This window comes from Diceros bicornis, chromosome 32, assembly GCF_020826845.1.
Source record: "Diceros bicornis minor isolate mBicDic1 chromosome 32, mDicBic1.mat.cur, whole genome shotgun sequence".
Lineage (NCBI taxonomy): Eukaryota > Metazoa > Chordata > Mammalia > Perissodactyla > Rhinocerotidae > Diceros > Diceros bicornis.
In genome coordinates, this window is record NC_080771.1 from 19,400,889 (window position 1) to 19,427,710 (window position 26,822).

Genomic DNA, 26,822 nt, shown 5'->3' on the forward strand with positions numbered 1-26,822 from the left:
CTCTTTTTCTAAATTTTTGTCTCTTCTTTTTTAACCACTATTCATCACCTCTTTGCTTATTTGCTCAGTCCCAGTAGACATGTATAATGGTATCAGAATTGTTAACCTGTACTCTTTTTTTTTTTTTGGTGAGGAAGATCAGCCCTGCGCTAACATGCGATGCCAGTCCTCCTCTTTTTGCTGAGGAAGACTGGCCCTGGGCTAAACATCCGTGCCCATCTTCCTCTACTTTATATGGGACGCCGCCACAGCATGGCCTGACAAGAGGTGCATCGGCGTGCACCCGGGATCCAAACCAGGCCGCCAGCAGTGGAGCGTGAGCACTTAACCGCTGTGTCACGGGGCTGGCCCCTCTTGACCTGTACTCTTAACTTTATTAACTACAGTACAGGTGTTATGTATAGTTCTTTAGTCCTTAGTCTTATAGTCTCTACTCATTTCCTAAGTTACTTAGGTAAATTTCCCCGTACTCCCTTCAATGAAGTTATGTCATACATTTGTAACACAGTTAGATTCTGTTTTTTAAATAAGTTTGTACCCTCTTCACCCATTTCTTCCACCCTCCATCCCCCGCCTCTTGCAACCACCAATCTGTTCTTTTATACAATCTATGTTGTATAGTTTTTAAAGGGAAAAAGGAAACCAATACAGTAGAAAGTATTATTGAAGCTTTCTGATAAATATAATGAAATAATAAAAGGAGTTGCCTCGTTTACTCTGGCAGTAAAGTCTAGACTTCTTGAGTGGATTCAAGAGCCTTGCTAGAACTCTCTTGCAGAAGTGCAGGCAGGAGGAGAGGGTACTGGCAGCCATGTGTCTGCCTGAGTGTTAGAAGGAATTGAAGTTGTAGAGGCAATTCTTACAACTTTGCTTATTTGGTCTTAAACTTTTTTTTGTATCATCCGAGTAATGTTTAGTTTCATTCTTTGGAAGAGTCTAGTAAATTGTAGAATTATACTAGAACCTAAAGAATCCTTTTACTTTCTTTCCCCAGGGGTAAACACTATTAATAGTTCGATATGTTCTTTGTTGGGTTTTTTTTCTGTGCTTTTGTAAATGGGAATGTACACATATAATACAGTTTTAAAAACAAAATGTCATCTTTTTTAAAAAACACAAATGGTAGCATACTGTATGCATTGTTCTGGACAATGAGTTGTTTTTAATCTTTTGCTGTTAGAGAAGGATGTTCTAGTAGTTATCCTTCTTGCATATAGCTCTTTGGGCACATGTACTAGTGTATCTGTAGGATAAATTCATAGAAGTTGAATTGCTTGTGTATTCCTAGAAGAGGGAATGGCATGTACAAAGGCCCAGAGACAGGAGAAGAGAAAGCTAGAATGTTCTGGCTACTGAAATTAGTTCAGTATGATTAGAGCAGAGTGTATGAGGCTGAATGCAGATCTGCTGATAGGGCCCTGAAGGACCCAGTAGGCCAGGTGAAAGGGTTTTAGACTTCAGCCTAAGAGTTTTCCCATGGGAGGTTTCAGAAGGGACGTCTCCTTGCTGATAATGAATTTACATGTTATAAATCTGTGGCCACTGTGAAAAACGGGTGGTAAAGGAGCAAGAGGGGAAGCAGGGAAACTAGTTAGAAGGCCATTGCACTGGTCCAGGCAAGGTGTAATGCCCGCCTGACTTAAGGTAGGGGGTCTCACCAGAATTGCTGTTTGTCTTATTTTGTTTTGTTTTGTTAAACTAGGGTAAAAGCCTATCCTACATCCTCTTTTGTAACCTTTCTTCATGTTATATGTTATGAACATTTTCCCTGTTAGATACCCTGTGTTACTTCAGCCTACTAGGAATGTACTTCCTTATTGCTTGATGTTAAGTTTTCTAACCTGTTGCTTTGGGAAGAGCTGTCTCTTGTTGTTGGCCTTAGCTTTTTGCCTCTAGTACTTCATCTCTTCTTCTATTCCCCAGTGTTTGAATTATTTCTAAAATAAGAGTAAACTGACTTCAAGTGAAAGCCAAGTTAATTGTAAATTTGAGTGCATAGATTTTGAGATGTCTGTTTTATCTATTCAGAATTCTTTTTTGATCCTGTTCTCGACTGTTCTTGGTACAGCCCCATAACGATGTTTCAGTCAATGGTGGACCGTATATACGACAGTGGGTCCCATAAGATCAGTACCATTTGTAGTAGGCTGTACCATCTAGGTTTGTGTAAGCACACTCTGTGATGTTCACACAACGATGAAATCACCTGACGCGTTTCTCAGAACATGTCCTGGTTAAGCAGTGCATGACTGTATATAGCTGTAGCTCTAAGCATTTTTCACACTGAAATTAAATCCTCTATTTCTTATTTTTGAAAGAGGTAGGTGATGTACTAGCTTCCCCAACAGGGAAGGAGGAAATAAAGTCCTAAAATGTCCTAGATGGGTGAGAGCTTTTGAAGAAAAGAGCAGATATCGTGATGCTCTGTTTGCGGTGGGGAGGGAAGAGAGTTATGTAGACAGTGATTATACCCTGACTTTGAGCAGCCTTTCTAGTTTAAAACATATCCTAATGGAGGGAGGAAGGAGCCAGTCTGGTAGATTGTATCTTATGTTCGTGGCATTTTTGCCTGCTGCAGGGATTCCTCTTTAAATTTCTTAGACTTCAGATGTAAATGCCACTCAGTAAAGTGGTGTGCGTTAGCCATCTGCATCTAAATAGGTTTCAGAGACTTCTGCCTGATTTACAGACAAGGGGGCTGCGAAGCTAGAGAACTATCTTTTGCTCTATCCTTTTGTACAATTTCCTGTCTGATTTTTTTAGCTGGAAAATAGTGGTACTTGTTCCCTTCTTACTTATAAGGATGGATCTAATTGATAACCCAAAAGAAGTTTAGGATGTTAAAGCCAAACGAAATTTTAAGTCATCTGGCAATCCTCTCATTTTACAGATAAGAAAGCTAAGAGGCAAAATGATTTACCCTAGGTCGTGGATGTAAGACAAGCACTTCTGCCTTTTTTTATTCTTCCCCAGACTGGCTCTGAATAGTCTCTGGGTTTCATAGAATATCCTGCTGCATTTGGTTCTTCAGCGAATTATTTGATATATATTTGGTTTTTTTAGATCTCTTTTGACAGAGAAACATACATCAGTGTATATCTCTAGAAAAACAATGTGGAGACTGTACGTTACTGCTCTCGAGTATAGTACACCTGTGCACTGGCGCACGTGAGGTTTTCAGTATGTAGTTGTCAGTGTTTTTTAATATTGTCACCAACTTAAAATTTGTCCATGTATACAATACCAATGCATTACTAGGCTGTGGCTGCCTCTAATACTAAAGTTTGGTATCTAATACCAGGGCTCTTAGGATTTTGAGCTTATTATTCATCTCTTTCTGTATAACCCAGGACTTTTTCAGAATCCTCCAGTAATTTCTCTGTGGTAAGAACAGACCATCCTTGGAGGCCAGTGTTGGTTAGCACCTCTATTTTTTATTTTTATTTTTGATTGATTGGTTGGTTGGTTGGTGAGGAAGATCAGCCCTGAGCTAACATCTGTGCCTATCTTCCTCTATTTTGTATATGGGATGCCGCCACAGCATGGCTGGATGAGCAGTGTGTACGTCCACACCGGGGATCCAAACCTGCGAACCCTGGGCCGCTGAAGCGGATTGCGTGAACTTAACCACTACACCACTGGGCTGGCCCCTCTATTTTTGATATAGTCCAGTTGGGCTACCGAAAGTTCTACATTATTTCAGCACACTACTTTGTATTTGTTTAGATAAACTCTGGTGTAACAAAACTCTGGCACAGCATAGTAATATCATATATCGTAAAGCAGGTACGAGGTATTTTACATTCACAGAGGTATGATACAGAACTATTATTTATTAATAGAAGATACCCCAATTGTTTTTAGTATTTCTTGTGTTTCTGTTTTATTTGTTTCTTATGAGTTTCTATTCCTATTTAAAATATTTTGTTGTACCTGTATGTTGAGACTCTAAAAATAGTCACTTGGTTTCCTCTTGGGAATAAATTTATAGTATTTTTTTTCTTTCTGGCACCTCATCAGACAAGGTCTTTGTTTGCTTCTTCTCCTCTCCTTGTGTCTTTTGGGTATTTATAAATATATCATTCTCCCCTCAGTTTCTTGGTTAAGCTATTGCTTGTATTTCCTTCTTTCCTACATTTGTTTCCATATTTCTAAAGAGTAACCAACTTGACAGATTACTTGTTTTCATAATCTTAGTTCAAAGTAACATTTTGTTTCTCTTGTTTAAACTTCTGTACGTCTGTGTCCTTATACACGTAATATCTTTTTTCTGTTTTTCACATTTCTTTTGTTCTTTTGTCTACTGAATAACACTTTGACTGTTATCCATATTTTATGCTATTATACTCTTTACTCACCAAGGATGTCTTACTCTTTTTTTGACTGCAACTATTTCTTGATCTTTGTTCAAAGACATTACATTGCCATTTGTTATTACCATTGTTATGCCTTTGATACAAGTGTGCATTGTTAAATTTAAGCTGTTAGCTTCTGATTTAACATTGAACTTTTAGGAGACCTCATTTACCAAATAAAAATGGTCTTGGTTCTACCAAGTAGCCTTCATGAGTGAGTACTGGGTTATTTATAGAGATCGTAGAGCACTGGCTACCTGGTCACTGAGACACGTTGCAAAGACATGAGTTCGCTCTGTTATGTATGTCTGTTTCTCTTTTTTTTTCCTTGTTTCCTTCTGTCATGTGTTGTTGGTCCATACCATCTAGAGAGATCTTTTGACACTGATGGTACGCATGATAGAGGTGAAACTTGAGGACTTCCTTCTTGAGTCATACATTCCATTATTGCTTATATAGGAATCATATTAGTTTTGAGGTAGGCTTTGTAGATACTTATCTAAATAAACCAATTCTTTGTACTGAAGAATGAATCAAAACTTCTCATAGTAGAAAACTATGGGTATTTGAGTAGCTTAAATTTATGTAGACTCGTATTTAGAGTGAATTTACTATTGTATTTTAGGTCAGTCGCTTCCAAGCCATCGTCAGCAGAGATTCTATATCAGAATCACCTGGAGACCTTTTGCAATATGGTCACTCCCACCCTAGACCTACTGAATCAGAATCTCTGGGATCTGTGTATTTTAAAGCTGACCAGGTGATTCTGATATCAACCGGGTTTGGGAACCACTGCTCAGGTAGAATCTGCCCCAAAATCCATAGATGTGCCTGTTAGATATTCTGTAAATTCTACATTATGTGTATATAATTTATTCCTTTTTATAACACACTCATTTATTCAAGGTGATAGACTTACCATAGATCCCTAGCCTTTCTCGTATTCCCAGTGATGAAAGATTGTAGGACTGCTCCAAAGACAGTGTCACTCTAAGCTGCTTTCAGGGATATGGGCCTGGAGCAGGACAAGGAGGGATCTGGTGGTCCCTGACATAGGCACCCTGGGGAGAACAAGGAGAAGTGAAGCAGTAGGTTGCTGTATGCCAGCAAAAGTGTCATTCAGGCTGTAGAAAGCAGAGAGGGACAGCATGTGGTTGGGAGGCAGCCTCCAGTCGCTACTCTAGCACTAGCATATTGACTCCCAGATAAGCTTTGTCTTGTTTCATGTATAAATGTTCAGTAAGTGAAATAAACAGGCTACATAATGAGGGGCTAGAACATGGCCTCTGAAACCAGGTCGCAGTAATAAATTTGGGATGGTTTAGTACAGTTTCACTCGGTTATGTTGCATATTTTTGCACAAAATTTGTCTAATTCCATACATATTTAAGTTTTCACATATACTGTTGCCTCTGCTAGAATGCTCCTCTCTACTTGAGTTTGCCTGGCAAGGTCCATCTCATCCTTTAAGATCCAGCTTTAGCAGTTCCTCTCCTTGAAGCCCTCCTTCACCCTCTTAAGCCATCCTTTGTGTAGGTGTGGTGGGAAGCATGTTAATGCTTGTTACAGCACTCATCATACTATATAGCTGCAATCTGTTGCTCTTTCTGTCTCCCTGCCAGATGAGGAGCTCCCTGAGATCCCAGACCTGTGCAGTTAGGATTTTTTCTTCAAGTAGTTCAAAGGGAAATTCACCTCTCTGTACCCAGCATTGGGTATCTTTTGATGAAAGAATTATTAGATTAGCCTTCCCTTTTTTTTTTTTTTTTTTGGTGAGGAAGATTGGCCCTGAGCTAACATCTGTTGCCACTCCTTCTCTACTTTATATATGGGACGCAGCCACAGCATGGCTTGATGAGTGGTGTGTAGGTCAGCGCCCAGGATCTGAATGCACAAACCCTGGGCTGCCCAAGTGGAGTGTGCAAACTTAACCATTATGCCACCGGGCCAGCTTGTAGTTTAGCCTTTCTTATTATTTGTAGCAAAAGAACTCTTTCACCTCCTTCTGTGGTAGTTTCACTGTTGCCATTACAAATTATTAGTAATTTCCTAGTTCAAAAGTCCTTAAATAGATTTTTTTCAAGTAGCTGTTAGAATAATTATTTTGTTTTAACTGTACCTTTTAATATTAGCAAATGTTGAAATGGACTGTTAAAAACTGGAATGTTCTTAATTTTTTTTAACTTAAAGAGATACGGTTTTATTTCCCCGTTAATTACATCTCAAAAAAAAAAAGCCTCAGCTGCTCTTTTTATTTATTTATTTATTTATTTTTGAGGAAGACTGGCCCTGAGCTAGCATCTGTTGCCAATCTTCCTCTTTTTTTTTTTCTTTTTTTCTCCCCAAAGCCCAAGCACACAGCTGTATACCCCAGTTGTAGGTCCTACTTCTTCCATGTGAGACACCACCCTAGCATGGCTTGATGAGCGGTGAGTAGGTCCACGTCCAGGATCCGAACCTGCGAACCCCAGACCACCGAAGCGGAATGTGCAAACTTAACTGCTATGCCACCAGGCCGGCCCCTCAGCTGCTCTTTTTGAAGTTAATAGGACAGAACAGGCAAGAGAAAGGTGTGTACATGTGGCTGAGTAGGTGAGTGCTACTTGAGATAAAGGCTGCTTCGGTATCTGGTCGCCCTGAAATAAATGGTCAGTAATATTTTTCTGCTTCTTAGACTGAGTCATCCTCTCCACCCAGCTCCTCCCCATTCTTTATTGTAGTCTGCAACTTGCCTGGTACTGGTTCACAGCTAATTAATGGTCATGATACTTTGCTTTGATGTATCTTAAGCTCTCAGATAAGATGATGGTGTATATTTTTTCAGGAATAGCAGAATAAAATGGTTATTTTATTTGACTTTTTAAACCTAACTTTTGTTCCAGAAGGGTGAATAATTTGTATTCTTTTTGGCTAGTGTCCTGCATCTAATGAAAGTCCCGTAGCTTTTCTGATCATTCTCAGGAGAAACTACTTATTTTTAATTCCTTTCTTTCCCTTGTTATAATGGCACGTAGTGTTCCCTACAGTCAGAATACTCGACTAGATTTTTCAGTCTCCTGGGTAAAAACATTCTCGTAATTTAAAGATCTAGAAAAGAGAAAGATACAAGATATCTCCTCTCTTCTCTGCCTTCTAATGATATCTGATGGTTTGTTTTGAGGAGTCTGAAGGTGAGTTATTAGGTGACCTTCATGTTAGACTGTTTGAGAATTGCTGTGGCTTATGGAAGCTCATGGGGACTTGGGCTGCTATTTTTTGCTAAGAGTGTAGACAGTCTTCTGATCTGCTCCAGGAAATAAGTTGGGGTTTTTAGTAATCAGTTGTCCCGTGTAAAGGATGGTAGTATATTAAACAAAAAGTTGTAGTGGTTTTATTTATAAAATAGTCTCCTGGAAATCATCCTTCTCGACTGTCTTATTCTCAGTATGCGTGTATTATTCTTAGTATGTGTATGTTTTATAATAACCAATCTCCCCAAATGACTAAACTCTGCAGTGGTAAGTATAAAAGGTTATTTTGGTTGTTTTCCTTTGGGAAATACCTGACACATTTGCTATACAGCCGTATAATCAGGTGATTAATTACTAAGTCTTAATGTCTTCAAAAATTAGTATATTCACAATTAGCTTTTATTTTTATATGGCAGGATTTTTTAAATCTCACCTATAATTGTGTTGTTAGGACTTTTAATTTTTCTCTGTTTAAGAAATGACACAAACATAGCCATAAAGGAAATAAATTCGTATGGTTAAGCTTCTACTTAGCATACAAACAGTGTTTTGTCTTTCTGTGTTCCCTTTCTACTCTTGTCATGTGCAGGAACCATTTATACCAGTTTCATATAACAGTGACACCGAAACTGAGTATCTACTGTTTACCTAATACCCTTTTGTATTCATTGATACAGAGGATACGGAAGTAAAAGGCATAATTCCTGCCCTTAACAAAAGCTAATAATCTATTTGGGGGAAAGATACAGACATAGAATAGTATACTACAGTGAAAACAAAACAAACAGACTTGAGGTCAGTCTGCACTGGTCAAGTTTGAGAAGGCTTTGATGTAGGCGATGATTTATGCTGAGAGGGGACAAGACAGTAGGCACTTGTGTGGACGATGCCCCAAAAGTGAGGTTGGGTGGGTGGAAAGCATGGAAACAAATTGTACAGAGCTCTGGGAGCAAAGCTGAAGAGTTTGGAGTTAATTCTGTAAGCCTCAACCGTCATGAGTTTTTGCGCCTCGTTTCAGGAAGGTTTAGTCTGGCAGCAATATGCTGGACAGACTAGTAAGAGACCAGCCTGGGAGGCTGTTCTGTTCCTTTTTGGCTCTTCTTCTTCTTTTTCATTCCTGGATTTGGTCAGTCACCAGATTCTGTCAGCTGATTGCTGCCTTCATCCTACAGAAATTCAGTAGTTTTATCAGAGAAGTCATTTTGTGGGAAAAATTTATCTAAGGCTGTGATTAGAATTCTGGGAAACTGAAAGGTTATATATTTGTTCAGGTAACATGTATTCATTGCCTTCTAGGGTGGCCTGTAAGTATGCGGAGTAGCACAGTAGCCAGGCTCTGTGTGTGCATTGTTTTATTTAATCTTTATGATAGCCTATGAAGTGGATACCATTATTAACTCTGGGTTGTAGAAAAGGAAACTGAGTCACAGAAGGGTAGCCTATCTCACTACAGGTCACATTGCTACTAAGTAGAAGAACCAGAGTTGGGATGTAGGTCTCTAGCTGGAGAGCCTAAGCTCTTAAGGGCTATTCCATACTACTTCTCCTGCTTTTTTTTTTTAAAATATGGAATGAGCATTTTCCTCAAATTAAGTATTATATTAAAACATGATTTTTTTTTCTTTTTTTTTTTGGTGAGGAAGATCTGCCCTGAGCTAACATCCCTTGCCAATCTTCCTCTATTTTGTATATGGGATGCTGCCACAGCATGGCTTGATGAGCAGTGCGTAAGTCTGCACCTGGGATTCGAACCTGAGAACCCTGGGCTGCCAAAGCAGAGCACATGAACTTAAGCACACTGCCACCAGGCCGGCCCCAAAACGTGATATTTTTAATGTCCGCTTAATATTCCATTTTGTGTATATATCATCATTTACCAGGTTTAACTATTAGGTTGTTTATAATTATTCACTTTGATTAATAATGTCCTGATAATCTTGGTGTTCATCTCTGATTATTTCTGGGCATAAAGTCTGAAATGGAATTACTGGATCACAGTTTGAATATTTTAAAAATTCTCGGGCCGGCCCCGTGGCTTAGTGGTTAAGTGCGCGCGCTCCACTACTGGCGGCTCGGGATCGGAACCCCGGGCGCGCACCCACGAAGCACTTCTCTGGCCGTGCTAAGGCCGCGTCCCACATACAGCAACTAGAAGGATGTGCAACTATGACATACAACTATCTGCTTGGGCTTTGGGGAAAAAAAAAAAGGAGGAGAATTGACAATAGATGTTAGCTCAGAGCCGGTCTTCCTCAGCAAAAAGAGGAGGATTGGCACAGATGTTAGCTCAGGGCTGATCTTCCTCACAAAAAAATAAAAAATAAATAAATAAATAAAAATAAAAATTCTCGATTCATATCACCAGTCACCTTGCTGATTTCACTGCACCATGACCAACACTGGGTATTTTCCTTTTAAACAGCCTTAGCAGTTTAATAGAGGTAAAATGCTGTCACATTATTTTAATTTGCATTTCTTTTAGTGTTAAGGAGATTTGATTTTTTTTCTTATCTGCCATTTGTATTTCTTTGAGTCATCTATTTATGTCCTTTGTCCAGCTTTGTCTTTTGGTGGTTATCTTTTTCTTATAAATTTTATAATTACTTATATAGTAAGGATGTTAAATCCTTTGTGATATATACTTCAAATACTTTTTTCTTATTGACCATTTTCTTTTTAATTTTGTTCAACATGTTTTTATCATATATAAGAATTTTTTTTTACTTTAAGTTGGTCAAAATTTCAATAATTTCCTCTGATTTCTCCTATTATTTATGTGTCTAAGCACAAAGCCTTCCTCATTCTGAGATCAAGTTATTCACTTCTTTTTTCAAGATTTTTTTGGTTTGGTTTGGTTGTTAATGTCTCTTTATCTCGTATGACAACAGAATGTATTCCAGGTGGATTAAAGATATAACTCAATATTTTCCAAATAGTTACAGTTTTTCTGGCACCTTTTATGAAATAATCCTCTTTTTCCCACTAATTTAAAATGACAACTTTTTATAAGCTAAAGGTTGTTTCTAGGTTCTCTCTTCTGTTTTAAATTGGTTGTCTGTGATACAGTACCATACTGTATAATATGTTAATATTTGGAAATAGAAAGTTACCTTCATTTTTCAGAAATTATATTGCTGTCCTCAATATCTTGTTTATTTTTCAGATTTTGAAAATTACTTTATATAAAGTAAAACGAATTACCATCTTTACAGTGTTTGGCTTTTCTGATCATGGATGTAGATAGTAGTGTCCCTGTTTAGTGAGGTCTTTTATGCCTCCTGTAAGAGTTTTGTAATCTTCACATAGGTCTGCAAAATTTTTTTTTTTTTTAAGATTTTATTTATTTATTTATTTTCCCCCAAAGCCCCAGTAGATAGTTGTATGTCATAGCTGCACATCCTTCCAGTTGCTGTATGTGGGACACGGCCTCAGCATGGCCGGAGAAGCGGTGCGTCAGTGCGCGCCTGGGATCCGAACCCGGGCCACCAGCAGCAGAGCGCGTGCACTTAACCGCTAAGCCACGGGGCCAGCCCATGGTCTGCAAATTTTGAGTTGAGGTTATTTTTATTTTGATATGCTGGTTAAGAATGGCATTTCTATATATTTTTCTGTATTTTCTATTTATTGAATATGTATGTATATATAATTTCAAGTTTATTTATAGCCCATTTTGTTCCACAAAGAATTTGAAGAAGTGTATAGAAAATACAAATAATAAATGATATAAAGTCAAAACCCCAGAAAATACAAATTAGAATAGAAAGTTATTACATAGTTTAAGAGGAAAAAAAATGGGTCACAGTGTGGCCAACTAAAAAAATGGTAACATGATCCTGTTACATAGGTCTCACAATGAAAGAAAAAAATTTCTTACCTGAAGAAAAGCTTTTCTAGTCCTGTAACTCCAAATGAAATTTCTCCCACGTATCCTTTAGTGTAAGCTAAGGGCATAATGCCAAAACAAAACTTGGAGTAAAAGCTGTTCTGTAGGGGATAAGGCCATGTGACCCAAGTATACCCAGGTTTCTGATAGTCTGGCATAATTCTGGGGTAAAGCCTATAATAGAATGCTGAATTCCACAGAGAGGTCAAGTTAGATAAGTACATAAAAGTCTTCTTTGGATTTACCAATTAAGGGCCATTGGTAGTCTCAGAGCAGTTCAATATAATATTGGAGAACAGAAACTAGAGTGGTGAACTGAGACGTGGAAGAAATTAAGGGGTGGAGACAGCTAGTGTGGGGTTGAGCATGGAGGAAATACAGAGATGGCAGATGCTAAATTGTCAAGTGGGGTTAAGGGGAGTTTTAAGATGGGAAAGATTTGAGCAACATAGAGCTGGCAGAGAAGAGGCTGAGGCAAGAGGGGGAGGGCTGATCCAGCAGACTCCCCAAGGATGCAGGCCAGGCTGTTGGTGTAGGAGCATGGGCAGACCTCAGGGGCCTTTGTGTTAGAGGCTAGGCCTCTGCATCCTCCCACTCAGCCACTCAGCAGGGGCAGGGAAGTGCTCAGGTGCCAGTTTTCCTCTCTTCCAGCTCCCTCACCCCCATGTACCAGGATCACCTTGCCTTAGTCTGAGGGAACCTCCTCCTGCCCCACCCTCTACCCGGAAGTTGATCAGATGATTAAAAAAAGTTCCTAAGCTTCACTTTTTCACCAAGATGATAGGGAATACAGGAAGGATGTGCTTCAGAATTCCATTTTATATGTGATACTGCGGCTCAGAGGACTAACCCACTTTGCCAAGCTCATTTGGTTGGTTAGTGATGGATTAGGGACTAGAGTCCAAGTTTCTTTGTTCTTTATCCAGTGCCATTGAGTTGAAGGTGATAGCCAAACATCTACATAGATATCCTTTACGCAGTGAAACTGCGGGGGTTGCAGATGTGGATTTGAGAGACCTCTGTGTAGAGAGGGCTGAAGTAAAAAGGCTAGTGAAAGGAGTGGCTGCAGAGAAAGGAAAAGAGCCTTGATGTGCTGAGGGGCTGGTGGAGGAGCTCTCGTAGACAAGGGAAGAGACCTAGGAAAGGCAGGAGCCCAGGGAGAAAAGAGGCTGATGAAGGAGGGATATGGGTTTCATATGTCAGAAACAAAAGTTGAGAATGAGGGGAATGCCTTTGGGTTGGCTCGTGTAGTTTTTAGTGAGTGGTGCTTGTGGACCAAGGAGAGGGACCACGGAGGGCTAAGGAGGGAGTGGAGTCCTTTTTAGTAAGTACAGGTTCTTAAACTAGGAGAGTATGGCCGTCTACAGGTGTATGCAAATTATGTGTATAATGTGATCTCATCTTTATAAAAAATACATGTCCATAAGGGGGGGAAAAAAACAGAAAACAACACCAGAGTGCTAGGTGGTTATCTCTAGGTACAGGAATTACAGACAACTTTTTGAAAATCTTTTTTATGTGCTTCATTTTTCAGATTTCTATAAATAAGCTAATATACTTTGATAATCTAAAAAAAAAAAATGTGTCCTGGAAGTAAATGTAAACCCCTTTGTAGTGGTGGTGGTCCACAAAAAGATTTGACAAAACCTGGCAAGTGTGGCAGACTCAAGCAAGGAGAAAAGCAGAGAAAATGAGAGAGAGGGAGGGAGGGAGGGAGACAGAGAGTGTGTGTATAAGTCTAACTAAGAAAACCGGAGTGGAAGCAGGAGGCAGAGCTGAGTCCACAGAGGAAGGGAAGAGATGGATCAGAACTATTAACAGAGTGACACAGCTAGGAAAGCACAGTCCCCACGGAGTGGGGAGAGAGACCTGGCCTAGCCTTTTAGGTTAGTTATTGATTCAAAGAAAAGACTCCCTTGTGCTGGAGGAAGTTAGGTAGAGGGATCCACTGCTTGAGGGAATGTACTGAGATTTCTAAGCAGTGTATGGGAGAGACTGGTGGCTTGCTACTTTGTGTCTGATTTTTCTCTGTAATATAGAAGCTACTGCTTTAAAGACGGTGAGTCTATGCTGATGTTCATCGACCTTATGCCATGTGTTTTTTCACAGTGAGAAAATAGTCAGCTCAACTCCCTGGCAACACAGTTGGTTTCAATTTGTATTTCTTTGTACCAATTCTTTTTCTACCTGGTTTATAATTCCATGACTTCTTTTAGGTCAGACTTGGTTGCTTACAAGCAATTTCTGACATTTTAACTTCTCAAATTCTGGCAGAGACAAGATGGATTTTTCTGTGTTCCTCAAATTGTGTGCTGCAAAACTCCACAGTTAGATTAAATGTTTTTCCTCCCAGTTTTATTATTGAGGATACCTAAATAGCCTGGGATTATGTAGTGATTCTCTGGCAGGGCCAGCATTAGAATTTACAGCTTGTGAATTTTTGTTCTTTGTCCTTTGACACTTTTCCAAAGAGTGTCACCGAGGTGGATGGGGCTTTTTCTCTGTTCCCTAGCTCCAACATTTGGAATTATCATCATCTTTGCTAGGGTACTAATTTGGGGATCTTCATGTCCTAGAAAACTCTCTTTAAAAAAGAAATGTGTGAAGAGTAATGGTGTAAAGTAGTCCTTCTCAAATTTTAATATATGAAACCATATGGGGATCTATTAAATTGCAAATTCTGATTCTGTGGGTCAAAGGTGGGGCTTGAAGTTCTGTGTTTCTAACAAATTCTAAGGTTTTGCCAGTGCTGCTGGTCCTGGGACCATACTTTGAATAACAAAGGTATAAAGCTGTGCTGAGTCGCCCCTAGCCACATGTGGCTGTTGAGAATTTACAGTGTGACTAGTTCAAATTTAGGTGTACTGTAGGTGTAAAATATATACCAGATTTCAGAGACTTATGAAAGAAGAATATAAAATACCTCAATTTTTTATATTGATTACATCTTGAAATGTTAATATTCTGGACATATTGAGTTAAATAAAGTATATTACTAAAATTAATTTCACCTATTTCTTTTTACTTTTAAAATATGGCTACGGGGCCGGCCCCGTGGCGTAGTGGTTAAGTGCACGCGCTCCGCTGCTGGCGACCCGGGTTCAGATCCCAGGTGCGCACAGATACACCACTTATCAGGCCGTGCTGTGGCGGTGTCCCATATAAAGTGGAGGAAGATGGGCACAGATGTTAGCCCAGGGCCAGTCTTCCTCAGCAAAAAGAGGAGGGTTGGCATGGATGTTAGCTCAGGGCTGATCTTCCTCACCAAAAAAAAAAATATATGGCTGCTAGAAAATTTAAAATTATACATATGTGGCTCACATTTGTCGCTTCCATTATATTTCTATTGGATAGTGCTAGTATAGAGCATTCCTATCCCAAGAATAATCCTTCAGAACAATATTGATGGTATAAAAGTAATTATAGTTTGGATCATGCTTAAAGTGGTCTTTCACTATCAAAAATATGAGATCTTGTAATAAAAATGCTAGCACACTGATGCTCAGACATTTTTTATTTATAGGCAAAAATTATAAAGCACTCTACAGATGTCCCTTGACCCTCTCCTTCTGCGGTAACATTTTGTTATATTTGTCCCCACTGTTAATGGAACAGCTAGTAAGAGGCCTTTGCATTGAGCACTGTAGTATATTTCTCTTGGTTGTTGAGAACAAGGAACTGATGAAAGTAGATAATGGCAGAACAAATCAGGCTGATAACCCAGCAACCCACGAGGTTTTCCATTAGCTTTGGTTTTGTTCCATGCAGATGGTGGGGTTTGCTGAATCTGTCCAAAAATGTAGGTTGCTTCAAGCCTAGCTTTTGCCCTCAAAGAGCTTTCACAAGCCAGCTGGCAAAATGGATCATTTTGAGAAAAGTTTAAGTGCAAAATAGTGTGGTTATTGTATCAGCAGACACATTCAGAGAAAAGTGATGTCTAAAGAGCAACAAGTCATAAATCTGAATAGATTATCTGGGGTCAGAAACTGAGGGGCCTTGAAAGCCAGAGGGAGGGGCATTATATGTATCATGCACCTCTCCCTTTTGCAAAAATAGAGACACACTTTGTTGAGGAAATTAAGCACTATTTTTTGTGAAACAAATAAATCTTAACTTCCCTTACCCAGAAAGCATATGTGGTTTTCCATTGCCAACCATATGAGTATAGTCTTCATGTTTTGTCATTCAAGACCATCCAAATTATGGCCGTAACTAACACATCTTTCTCCTCTCTCTTTCTACCCTTTCCTTTGTCCTGTGCTTTAAGCCAACTGTTTTATTCTTTCTCATAACCGATTCCTTCTTGTATTTATTCTACGAAAGGATCCAGTCCCTTCCCCTGCAAAATATGCACACACACCACTCTGCCTTTAAATGTCCTGCCTATGTTTCTGGGTTCCATTCAGATTCCACATTTATGAAGCATCTTGATCTCACACCTGGTTAGGTAGGGTTCTCCAAACCTACCTATTTTTATCTTTGACCCTTGTACCTATTCCATCCCTTATGTTAGTAACTCCTACAACGCAAGACCAGGCCTTGCCCATCTCTCTATAGTATTTGTACTGCCTTGCAGGTGGTCCTGGCTTAAGAAGCTTTCTCTTGACTGCTAAAATGGATACAGTGTTAAGGTGCCCAGACAGAGAATTGGAGAAATCTGCCTCTAATAGAAGTATCAAAAGCTTTGAGACTAGGGCAAGAATACAAAACACTTTAAATTTTAATTTTGAATTAACTTTGTATGTACGTGTGGGTTTTGTTAGGTCACATTATTGCTCTGAATTAGATGATTGTTCAGACCCATTTTACTCTTAGATATCTGGGTACTCTCTGAGTACTGAGAAGTACTCACAAGACTTGAAGAGCCAGAAATATGAATTGGCTGATTTTTTTTTTCCTGTTTTCTATTATATATTCAGTTAGCATTTATTGAGTACTTACCAACCTGGGCACAGTGCTAAAGAGTAAAAACTGCATGTTAGACATGGTCCCTGTCCTCAAGGAACTCATAGTCTCATAGAGGAGAGAGAGAGATACATGAATGTGAAATTGATGGTATGACACAGGAGGTGGTAGTTTGTGGTAGCTACAAGCAGGGCCTTTGGAGTCTGGATTCAAGTTCTGATTCTGGCTCCAAAAAACAGGGTGAAAAAATACTATGACAGGGCATGTTTTCTAAAGTAGCATTTAGGTAAAAACAGCAAGGCCCTCTGCCAGTGTTTTTATAAATAGATATAGGAAAAGTATAAGATTTAAACTGGTTTTGTTAATAATTCTTTAATATCATCAAATGTCCAAAGTTGAATCTAGTTGTCTCGTATCTTTTTTTTTTAACCATTTATTGGTTTGAATCAGGATCCGAAGAAGATCCATACATTGTGATTGATTGCTGCGTCTCTTAAGTCTTTTGTCTATATCAGGTTTCTCAACCTCAGGGCCCAATAATTCTTTGTTGTGGAGGACTGACCTGTGCATAGCAAGATGTTTAGTAATATCTCTGGCCTCTGTCTACTAGATGCTGGTAGCAAACTCACCCCAGTAGTAACAACCAAAAATGTCTGCAGGCTTTGCCAGATGTCCCCTGGAGGCAAAGTCACACCAGGTTGAGAACCACTGATCTGTAGGTTCTCCCTCTAGCCTTCCCATTTTTCCTCGTGGTGATTTATTTGCAGAAGAAACTGGGTAGTTAATCCTGCAGACTTTCCTTCAGTCTGGATTTCACTGATTTCATCCCTGTAGTGTAATTTAACATCCTCTGTCGCCAGTTTCCTGTTAATTGGTAGTTGGATCTAGAGACTTGATTAGTTTCCGATTTTTTTTGTTTTGTTTGACAAGACTTTCATAGGTGGTGTTTTGTTCTTCCATCAGGAGGCACATAATATCTGTTTTGTCTTTTTGTAGTATGAACAACCATTGATGCCTAATGCATTCATCAGGAGTCTTTTTTATTTTAAAATATGTTGTATATATTTTCATTTAGACAAACTTTACTTTAAATAACAATCTGTGTTCTCCCTTAATAAAGGAAGGGGAGATGGAAGGTGAGGCGGTTGAAGCCATTGTGGAGGAGTCTGAAACTTTCATTAAAGGAAAGGAGAGAAAGACTTACCAGAGACGCCGGGAAGGGGGCCAGGAAGAGGACACTTGCCATCTACCCCAGAACCAGACTGATGGGGCTGAGGTGGTCCAGGATGTCAATAGCAGTGTACAGATGGTAATGATGGAACAGCTGGATCCTACCCTTCTTCAGATGAAGACTGAAGTAATGGAGGGTACAGTCGCTCCAGAGGCAGAGGCTGCTGTGGACGATACCCAGATCATAACCTTGCAGGTTGTAAATATGGAGGAACAGCCCATAAACATAGGAGAGCTTCAGCTTGTTCAAGTACCTGTTCCCGTAACTGTACCTGTTGCTACCACATCAGTAGAAGAACTTCAGGGGGCTTATGAGAATGAAGTGTCTAAAGAGGGCCTTGCAGAAAGCGAACCCATGATTTGTCACACCTTACCTTTGCCTGAAGGGTTTCAAGTGGTGAAAGTGGGGGCCAATGGAGAGGTGGAGACGCTAGAGCAAGGGGAACTTCCGCCTCAGGAAGATCCTAGTTGGCAAAAAGACCCAGACTATCAGCCACCAGCCAAAAAAACAAAGAAAACCAAAAAGAGCAAACTGCGTTACACAGAGGAGGGCAAAGATGTGGATGTGTCTGTCTACGATTTTGAGGAGGAGCAGCAGGAGGGTCTGCTGTCAGAGGTTAATGCAGAGAAAGTGGTTGGTAACATGAAGCCTCCAAAACCAACAAAAATTAAAAAGAAAGGTAAAATGAGTTTATTCATTATACTCTCATAAAACCATTTTGGGATAAAGCATATAACACAGTACATATGCTGGTTATTTTTATAGTAAATGGATTTTTTAAAAAGATCATGATGTGAGTTCCAGTCTTTTTAGCCAGTCTAAAAGAGGTTTTTCCAGATTGAGTACTTTTTAAGCCCTGAAGAGAAAGAAGTAAATCTATAAGTGGCATGAGATAATTATGGCTTAATATGACTTAGATTAGGTTTAGTTATAAAAGGCTAATGAAATATATTTATATAGACTTAAGATTAGAATTAATCTTAACACTTTGAAACCCTGCAACAAGTAAGTGTTTTATTTTGCATATAGGTGTAAAGAAGACATTCCAGTGTGAGCTTTGCAGTTACACGTGTCCACGGCGTTCGAATTTGGATCGTCACATGAAAAGTCACACTGATGAGAGACCACACAAGTGCCATCTTTGTGGCAGGGCATTCAGAACAGTCACCCTCCTGAGGAATCACCTTAACACACACACAGGTGCTGGATAAGAATGTTGGGGACTACAGCATAGCAAAGGTTAAAACTTGGGTTTTAAGTATCTCTCCAAGCTGGTTCCAGTGGGAAGTTAAAGAAGGAAGATTTTTGTCCTTTTTTTATGGTGCCCTTTTTTGTAATCTTGATTTATTGTAAGCAGATGGAGTTAATTATAGGCAATTGTAAAGAAAATTTTATAGAAAATAATTATATAAGGATGATCCAGAAAAAGATTATCTATGGCAGTTAATCTATAATATTTCCTGAAGACATCACCATTGTGTTGCTGAAATTTTGGCAATAGTGACAAAAAATGACCCCCAAAATTCCCAGGCAACAATTGCCAGGCACTATGAGGAAGAACATTAGAAATAGAAGCGAATGGGCCGGCCCCGTGGCTTAGTGGTTAAGTGTGTGCGCTCTGCTGCTGGCGGCCCGGGTTCAGATCCCGGGTGTGCACCGACGCACTGCTTCTCCGGCCATGCTGAGGCTGCGTCCCACATACAGCAACTAGAAGGATGTACAGCTATGACATACAACTATCTACTGGGGCTGTGGGGGAAAAAAATAAATAAATAAAATTATTAAAAAAAAAAAATAGAAGTGAAATCCTACCTTTGTAAAAACCGTGGTTTCTGGTTGTTTCACCTCAAGAAAAATAAGTAATTCATAATCTCAGAGTGGAAAGTTTAAGGCACCATTTTAGCAATTCAAACATTTATTCATTCACACTCCATACATACTGTAATATTCTAATATTAACTTCATGTTGGCTGTGGTCAGGTCCCATGGGTCACTAAAGTGGAGGGACTGTGCACTGGAGCTTTCTTTAGGCTCTTTGCACTTTTAGTGTTGGTACTTGGCTGCGAGTGCTAATAGAAACTTCTCTCACCTAGGTCTTCGTGCAGAGTAGCTTTCTTCTATCCAGGTTCTCCAACTCATTTTATTTTATTTTATTTTTAATAATTTTTATTTATTTTTTCTCCCAAAGCCCCAGTAGATAGTTGTATGTCATAGCTGTACATCCTTCTAGTTGCTCTATGTGGGACGCGGCCCCAGCGTGGCCAGAGAAGCGGTGCATCGGTGCACACCCAGGATCCGAACCCAGGCTGCCAGCAGCGGAGCGCGCGCACCTAACTGCTAAGCCACGGGGCTGGCCCTCTCCAACTCATTTTATATGACTACTCTTGTTTTTGATTTAATGTGCTGGTTGTTCAATGAGCATGATCAAGTGGGGGCTGACCTTTAAGCAGTGTGCTGTGCATTAGTATATTCTCGCTAATGCGCCTTAGTCGCTTTTCACCATCTCCCTAGTTTCTACTCAGACACTTGATATAACATATTTTATTTGGCAGTTTGAAGACACCATGAAAGGGGCATATGACTAGGTAAAAGCAGCTGGCCCCATGATAGGACTTCACAAGATGGGAGTGCCTTGATATGGGCACTGCGTGTCATGGTCTAGTCCTCAGCTTTGAAAATAAGTTCAGTCTCTCCGATTACTCAGAGCTGATTTGGCAGCACTAATTCATGCTAACCAAAACCTCAAGGGTCAGATGCATAGCAGAAAATCAGTTTATGGGGAGGAATACACCTTTTTATTTTCTAGATGCAGTTGTATTGCATTCTAGGGGGCGCCCTTGCCTATGTCATAATGCTGTAGCAATTGAAAGGTGACTTGTTGAGCATGAACCTTGAGTAGAGGGACGTAGGTGGGCGTGTGGTACAACCTGATGAAAGTCCCTCTCCCACAGCAGTGTCTCCTTCTTTCCTAATTGCCATGAGTATGTCTACCAGAGGTAGGCCTCTTTCTCTCCCCTAGGTAGTACTAGGTAAACATTGGAAATTCTTGGTTTTCATCTTACCTTGTCCTAACAGAAATGGTTGCTGCTTTCCTTCTCCTATTGTTTTACTTACCTATCTGTACCAGACTATGCATTTTTCACAGACAAGAACTCTATCCTTCATTCCTACATCCTTTAGTACCACTACATTTTAGTGGTACTAAAAAAGCAAATTGAGCAAATGAACATTCCTTGGAATTTCTTTTCTTTTTTTTTTATAATTTTATTTATTTATTTTTTTCCCCCAAAGCCCCAGCAGATAGTTGTAGGTCATAGCTACACATCCTTCTAGTTGCTGTATGTGGGACGCGGCCTCAACATGGCCGGAGAAGCGGTGCGTCGGTGCGCGCCCGGGATCCGAACCCGGGCCGCCAGCAGCGGAGCACGTGCACTTAACCGCTAAGCCACAGGGCCGGCCCTCCTTGGAATTTCTTAGTTACTATCATACTCCAATCACATTTCCCTCTCCAAGGTTCTCTCAGTCTCTGGGGGCATCGTCTCTGCAGATGGCTGGTCCCATTCATTATATTGTGACTCTTCCTAATTCCATTCTCAGAGATAGCCTTCCTTTGGTTTTGGTGTTTAGGATTGCCTTGCTGTCACCCCTTACCTGTAGCCCACAATTACAGATGGTGCCTAGTTTCTGAGTAATAGTCTATGAAAACAGCACCGTGTTCTGCTGTCAGCTTTATCTCCTTATTGTCATTATTACCCGGGCATGATATTTTCAATGCAGTATTCAGAATATAAAGCAACTGAGAAGCTCCACTAAGGTAATCAGTATGTTATGGGGCTACTATGTGAAGACATATTAAAAACAGTGAAGTCTAGTGTGAAGTCTAAGATTCTTTCAGTAAAAGAAAAGAAAAACAACAAGAAATGTGGAGAATATATTATTAGTTTATAAAAATGTTTATTCCATGAATTGACATTCAGATCACAGAATAGTAGACATGGATGTTTGAAAGTGATCTGTTTAAATCGCATAAAATTTGATAAATCTCTGGAATTCCACATCAAAAAAATGTTTATAGAAAACAAACTATTGGGCCGGCCCCGTGGCTTAGCGGTTAAGTGCACGCGCTCCGCTACTGGCGGCCCGGGTTCGGATCCCAGGCACACACCGACACACCGCTTCTCCGGCCATGCTGAGGCCGTGTCCCACATACAGCAACTAGAAGGATGTGCAACTATGACATACAAACATCTACTGGGGCTTTGGGGAATAAAAGGAGGAGGATTGGCAATAGATGTTAGCTCACAGCCGGTCTTCCTCAGCAAAAAGAGGAGGATTAGCACGGATGTTAGCTCAGGGCTGATCTTCCTCACAAAAAAAAAAAAGAAAAAAGAAAACAAGCTATTGTATTTGTATTTTTAAAAAAGAAAAAGCGTCAGAATACGGATAGCCTAGTGGCCCTATATGTATAGTCATAATACAGTAAGATTTGATGTGCAGAAGGATCTCGAGTCAAATAACTATTAATTCTGTGATCTGTACTTGATAAAACATTAAGGTTTAAAAGATGTTCCTGGGGCCGGCCCCGTGGCTTAGTGGTTAGGTGCATGCGCTCTGCTGCTGGCGGCCTGGGTTCAGATCCCAGGCACACACCAATGCACTGCTTGTCAGGCCATGCTGTGGCAGCATCCCATATAAAGTGGAGGAAGATGGGCACAGATGTTAGCCCAAGGCCAGTCTTCCTCAGCAAAAAAAAAGGAGGATTGGCATGGGTGTTAGCTCAGGGCTGATCTTCCTCACACACAAAAAAAAGATGTTCCTCGTTTTTTAGCAAGGGTTGAAACAGAATGGTATTTCTACTAACTTTTAATCCATAGTGACCAGAATATTCACTAAATAGGGATAAAAAGAATTTTGTATTCAAAGGCAGCTGATTCAAATGGGTAATTGAAAGAAACTAAATGTTTACCACATTTTTCTAATATTCTGATGTTAATGTTGTAAAATCAGCCGGGCCCTCTCATAGCTTTTGGAGCTACTCAGGCTAGTGTAGGGTTGATGAGATGACTTGGGTCCAGCCTTATGCAGCAGTTCTGTGTCACACATTGAACTCATTAACTGTGCCCTTGATCTTGTCTTCCTGTTACACCCTCCTTTCTCTAGGTACTCGTCCTCACAAGTGCCCAGACTGTGACATGGCCTTTGTGACTAGTGGAGAATTGGTGCGGCATCGTCGTTACAAACACACCCATGAGAAGCCATTTAAGTGTTCCATGTGCGATTATGCCAGCGTAGAAGTAAGTGTTCATTCAGCTCCTTGTTGGTTCCTCTCTTAAGAAGACTGTGATTCCAGTATGAGGGTATAAACTACCCAGACTGACTTAAGATGAGATAGAAAATGTTGCTAGAGTAACACTCCCACTCCTCCCCACCACCAAGAAAATATTGTAATGAGTGTGAAAGATTTACCCATTAAGAAAAAGCACCATTTCAACATGTTATTATAGGTAAGGTCTACCAAACTTCAGAGAAACAAATAACTATACCCAGAGCCTTGTAAAATAGAAGGTTTATCACCTTTGTTATTTGAGGCTACCTTGTTACCAAAACTAGATAAAGATACTACCAAAAAGAAAACTATCTTATTCTCATAGAGAAGCAAAAATTCTAAATAAAATTATTAAACCAATTTTAGTAAAATATTTTAAAAGATAAGTGATTACTAAATAGAGTGTATCTAAAATGCAAGGATATTTCCACATTAGGAAATTATTGGTGTGTACTACATTGAGAGATTAAATAAAAACCATATTATCATTCTTAGATTACTGGAAAACTATAAAATTTAGTATCATTACTGTTTAAAGTCCTAGCAAGTTACGAGTAGAAGAAAATGGCTACTATAAGGAATATATACCAGAAATCTATAGTAAACCCATCCTAATTAACTCTGAAACGTTGAAAGTATTCCCATTAAAATTTGGAACAAGGGGCCGGCCTGGTGGCACAAGCAGTTAAGTGCGTGCCACGCAGCGGCCCGGGGTTCGCCAGTTCGGATCCTGGGCACCTACCAATGCACTGCTTGGCAAACCATGCTGTGGCGGCGTCCCATGTAAAGTGGAGGAAGATGGGCATGGATGTTAGCCCAGGGCCAGTCTTCCTCAGCAAAAAAAAGGAGGATTGGCAGATGTTAGCACAGGGCTGATCTCCTCACCAAAAAAAAATAAGAAAAATAAAATTTGGAATAAGACAAGATATCCATTCTTACTATTTCAACATTGTATTGGAGATCCTAGCTAATAGAATACAATAAGAAATTAATTATAATTGGAAAAACAAAATTCATTTCTTATAGATGTATTTGCTTACAGAGAAAAGCCAGGAGAATCAGCTAAAGAACTTAGAGCAGTAAGTGTTTAATTGGGTGGCCAGATAAAGTAAGTACACAGAAATCAGTAACTTACCTTATACTATCAATAGTAGGAAACAAGTTCAAATTCTAATAGTAAAATAACTTAGGGATAAGCTGAACAACAAAAAGCATCTGATACTCTGAAGAAAGCATCACAGACTTTTCCAAAAGAGTTGAATAAATGAAGAGACATTACAAGTTGATTGTAAAGTTCAACTAGAAGAGACATTACTAGTTGATTGTAAAGTTCAACAAGAAGAGTAAATATGAGTGACTAAGAAAAATTTGAAAGAATGAGGGGTTTGTGCCGTTTATGTTGTAAAGCTATATAGTAAATGAAGACAGTGTGATATTGGAGCAGGAATAAATAGCTTGTTGGAACAGAATAGATCCTTGTGCATATAGGAATTTAAGATATGGTAAGTAGGCAAATCTTGGAAAGAGAATTAGTAATGCTGCTGGAACCATTGTTTAACCATTACAGTGTATGAAAATTTGCTATGTAGCACTCACAAGTGCAGGGGTGTTTTTATTGTTAAAACTGGAATACTTTTTAAATTTTCAAATCAAACATTAGTGAGTGTTCAAAGCATTTCTTAGCATCAAGTTAGAAGTCACCGTTTTGTTGGGAAGGTACCCAGCAGGATACGAAAAACATAGTCATTAGTGAGGAAGGTAAATGAGAGGCCCCTGAAGCCTGGCCTGTCTGGGAAATGCTAATGATAGGAAGATGAATTAAAACGGGTGCTGATTAACAAATTTGGAATAAAATTGATCTGTAAATAAGTATAGATTATTTAAAAACTGTTATAGAAAATTTTAAACATTTATAGAAGTAGAGAGAATAGTATTATCACCCAGCTTAAACAGTTATTAATAACGACCAATCTTGGAGCCAGCCCTGTGGCCTAGTGGTTAAGTTTGGCATGCTCCACTTTGGCAGCCTGGGTTTGGTTCCCGGGCATGGACCTTCACCACTCATTGGCAGCCATGCTGTGGCGGCAACCCACATACAAAATAGAGGAAGATTGGCACAGATGTTAGCTTAGGGCCAATCTTCCTCGAGCGAAAAAAGAGGAAAATTGGCAATAGATGTTAGCTCAGGTGAATCTTCCTCAGCAAAAAAAATAATAGGAATAATGACCAATGTTGACTCATCTATGCTCCTGTTCATTTACCCTCTTCCTTTGGATTATGCTATGGATTTGAGAAATGAAGATTACAAATAATGGAAAGGAAGAAATACTACCTTTTATATTTTTTCTGTATTCTGAACTTCAGTGCCCAGAAGCAAGCTTTTGTGCTTAACCCACAGCACTCAGACGTTAAGTTCTATGTTAATGGAAGTATAAGATGTTTGGTTGCTTTTGTGTTTCAGGTCAGCAAATTAAAACGTCACATTCGCTCTCATACTGGAGAGCGTCCCTTCCAGTGCAGCTTGTGCAGTTATGCCAGCAGGGACACATACAAGCTGAAAAGGCACATGAGAACCCATTCAGGTAGGACTTCTCCCCTCCTTGTTGTATTAATGAGCTGCTTTTCAGTGGATCCCATGGGACTCTGAACCACCACAAGCCCTAGTGGTTACCTGAATGGAAGCTGGAATGAAAGTAGCATATACTTGACAAATGCTTCTCTGGCTTATCTTCTGAGTTCATTGTTCCGAATATACATTGGAGAATGGAGAGAGTTTTTACTCTTAGAAGAAGTCTGGGTAAATTACCTCACCCAACTTGGTTCAGTTTTCCTCAGTAGTATATTTTCCTAAAAAGAAAAACTGGTAGGTCCTCCTGTCATCCCCTCTACTCTCCCCTAGAAGTAAGCATTGCTGTAGGAATTGCTCTGTCTAATGTGAAAGGACTCCACGGCAAAGCTGGGCAGAGCAGAGTTGGCAGCAGCCGTTTAGGACTTGTTTGCCTTCTCTGAAGATAGGCATGAGCCAGGCAGTGGGCTTGAGCCTCAGCCTTCCTAAGTAATACCTGTAGATTCTCTGCGGCTTAGCATATCTGCCACTTGAGTTACTCTCCAATTAAATGATATTATTTAGTCATTTCATCTAATTTGTTCATTCTGTATTTCCTTTTAAGGGGAAAAACCTTATGAATGTTATATTTGTCATGCTCGGTTTACCCAAAGTGGTACCATGAAGATGCACATTTTACAGAAGCACACAGAAAATGTGGCCAAATTTCACTGTCCCCACTGTGACACTGTCATAGCCAGAAAAAGTGATTTGGGTAAGTAAATAAGTGGCAAGTGAAAAAAATATTTTGAAGGATTTGTGAAAATATGACGATGATATAACTTCCTTTTTTGACCCATGTAAGTTTTGTGTATGTGAATGGCCTGCCAGTTAATAAAAGCCATTGATTAGCTGCTATTTTTTTCTATCTCTTTTTTTCTCTTACTACAGTCAGGCCACAAGATTCTTTCCTGAATATAGCTCATCTGTAAATTAACGGGAGCTGTAATGAGAGGAAACAGAGTATACCTTTAATTATTAGCCTTCATTGGTAATGTTAAAGTCCCCAAATAGGGAAGTGACATAGTATGATTCAAACTAAGGTCAGTCCACTTCAGTTTTTTTCAGAACATTTGTACTTTCTCTAGGTAATTGGACTGTTTTATTGCTTTGGTGATAATTATATTTCTGTGCATAATTCAGTTAGAGTTTATATAGAGGCAGAGCTTAGTGGTAGAAATTTTAGTATGACCCATACTGAAAGATATGGTCACCTGAATTTCTCCCTTTGTTTTTCTTATTTAAAAGAGATAAAAATATTGCCTCAGTCTGTTCTCTGTCCAAAAT

General features: G+C 39.5%; 1 protein-coding gene across 5 annotated transcripts in view; it reads left to right on the plus strand.

Annotated features, from left to right (window-relative positions):
• CTCF (CCCTC-binding factor) overlaps positions 1 to 26,822 on the plus strand; it is a 46,881-nt gene that overhangs the window by 8,311 nt on the left and 11,748 nt on the right. For 4 of the 5 annotated variants that reach the window (XM_058528045.1, XM_058528044.1, XM_058528041.1 and 1 more), the window contains 5 exons: positions 17,494 to 18,283; positions 18,634 to 18,804; positions 22,765 to 22,898; positions 25,392 to 25,512; positions 26,101 to 26,250. In XM_058528045.1, coding sequence (XP_058384028.1) covers positions 17,503 to 18,283; positions 18,634 to 18,804; positions 22,765 to 22,898; positions 25,392 to 25,512; positions 26,101 to 26,250 — 1,357 coding nt within the window. In that variant the 5' untranslated portion in view covers positions 17,494 to 17,502. Of the gene's footprint in view, positions 1 to 6,703; positions 6,926 to 17,493; positions 18,284 to 18,633; positions 18,805 to 22,764; positions 22,899 to 25,391; positions 25,513 to 26,100; positions 26,251 to 26,822 lie in introns of all 5 variants that reach the window. The other variant, XM_058528043.1, reaches the window with a different exon arrangement.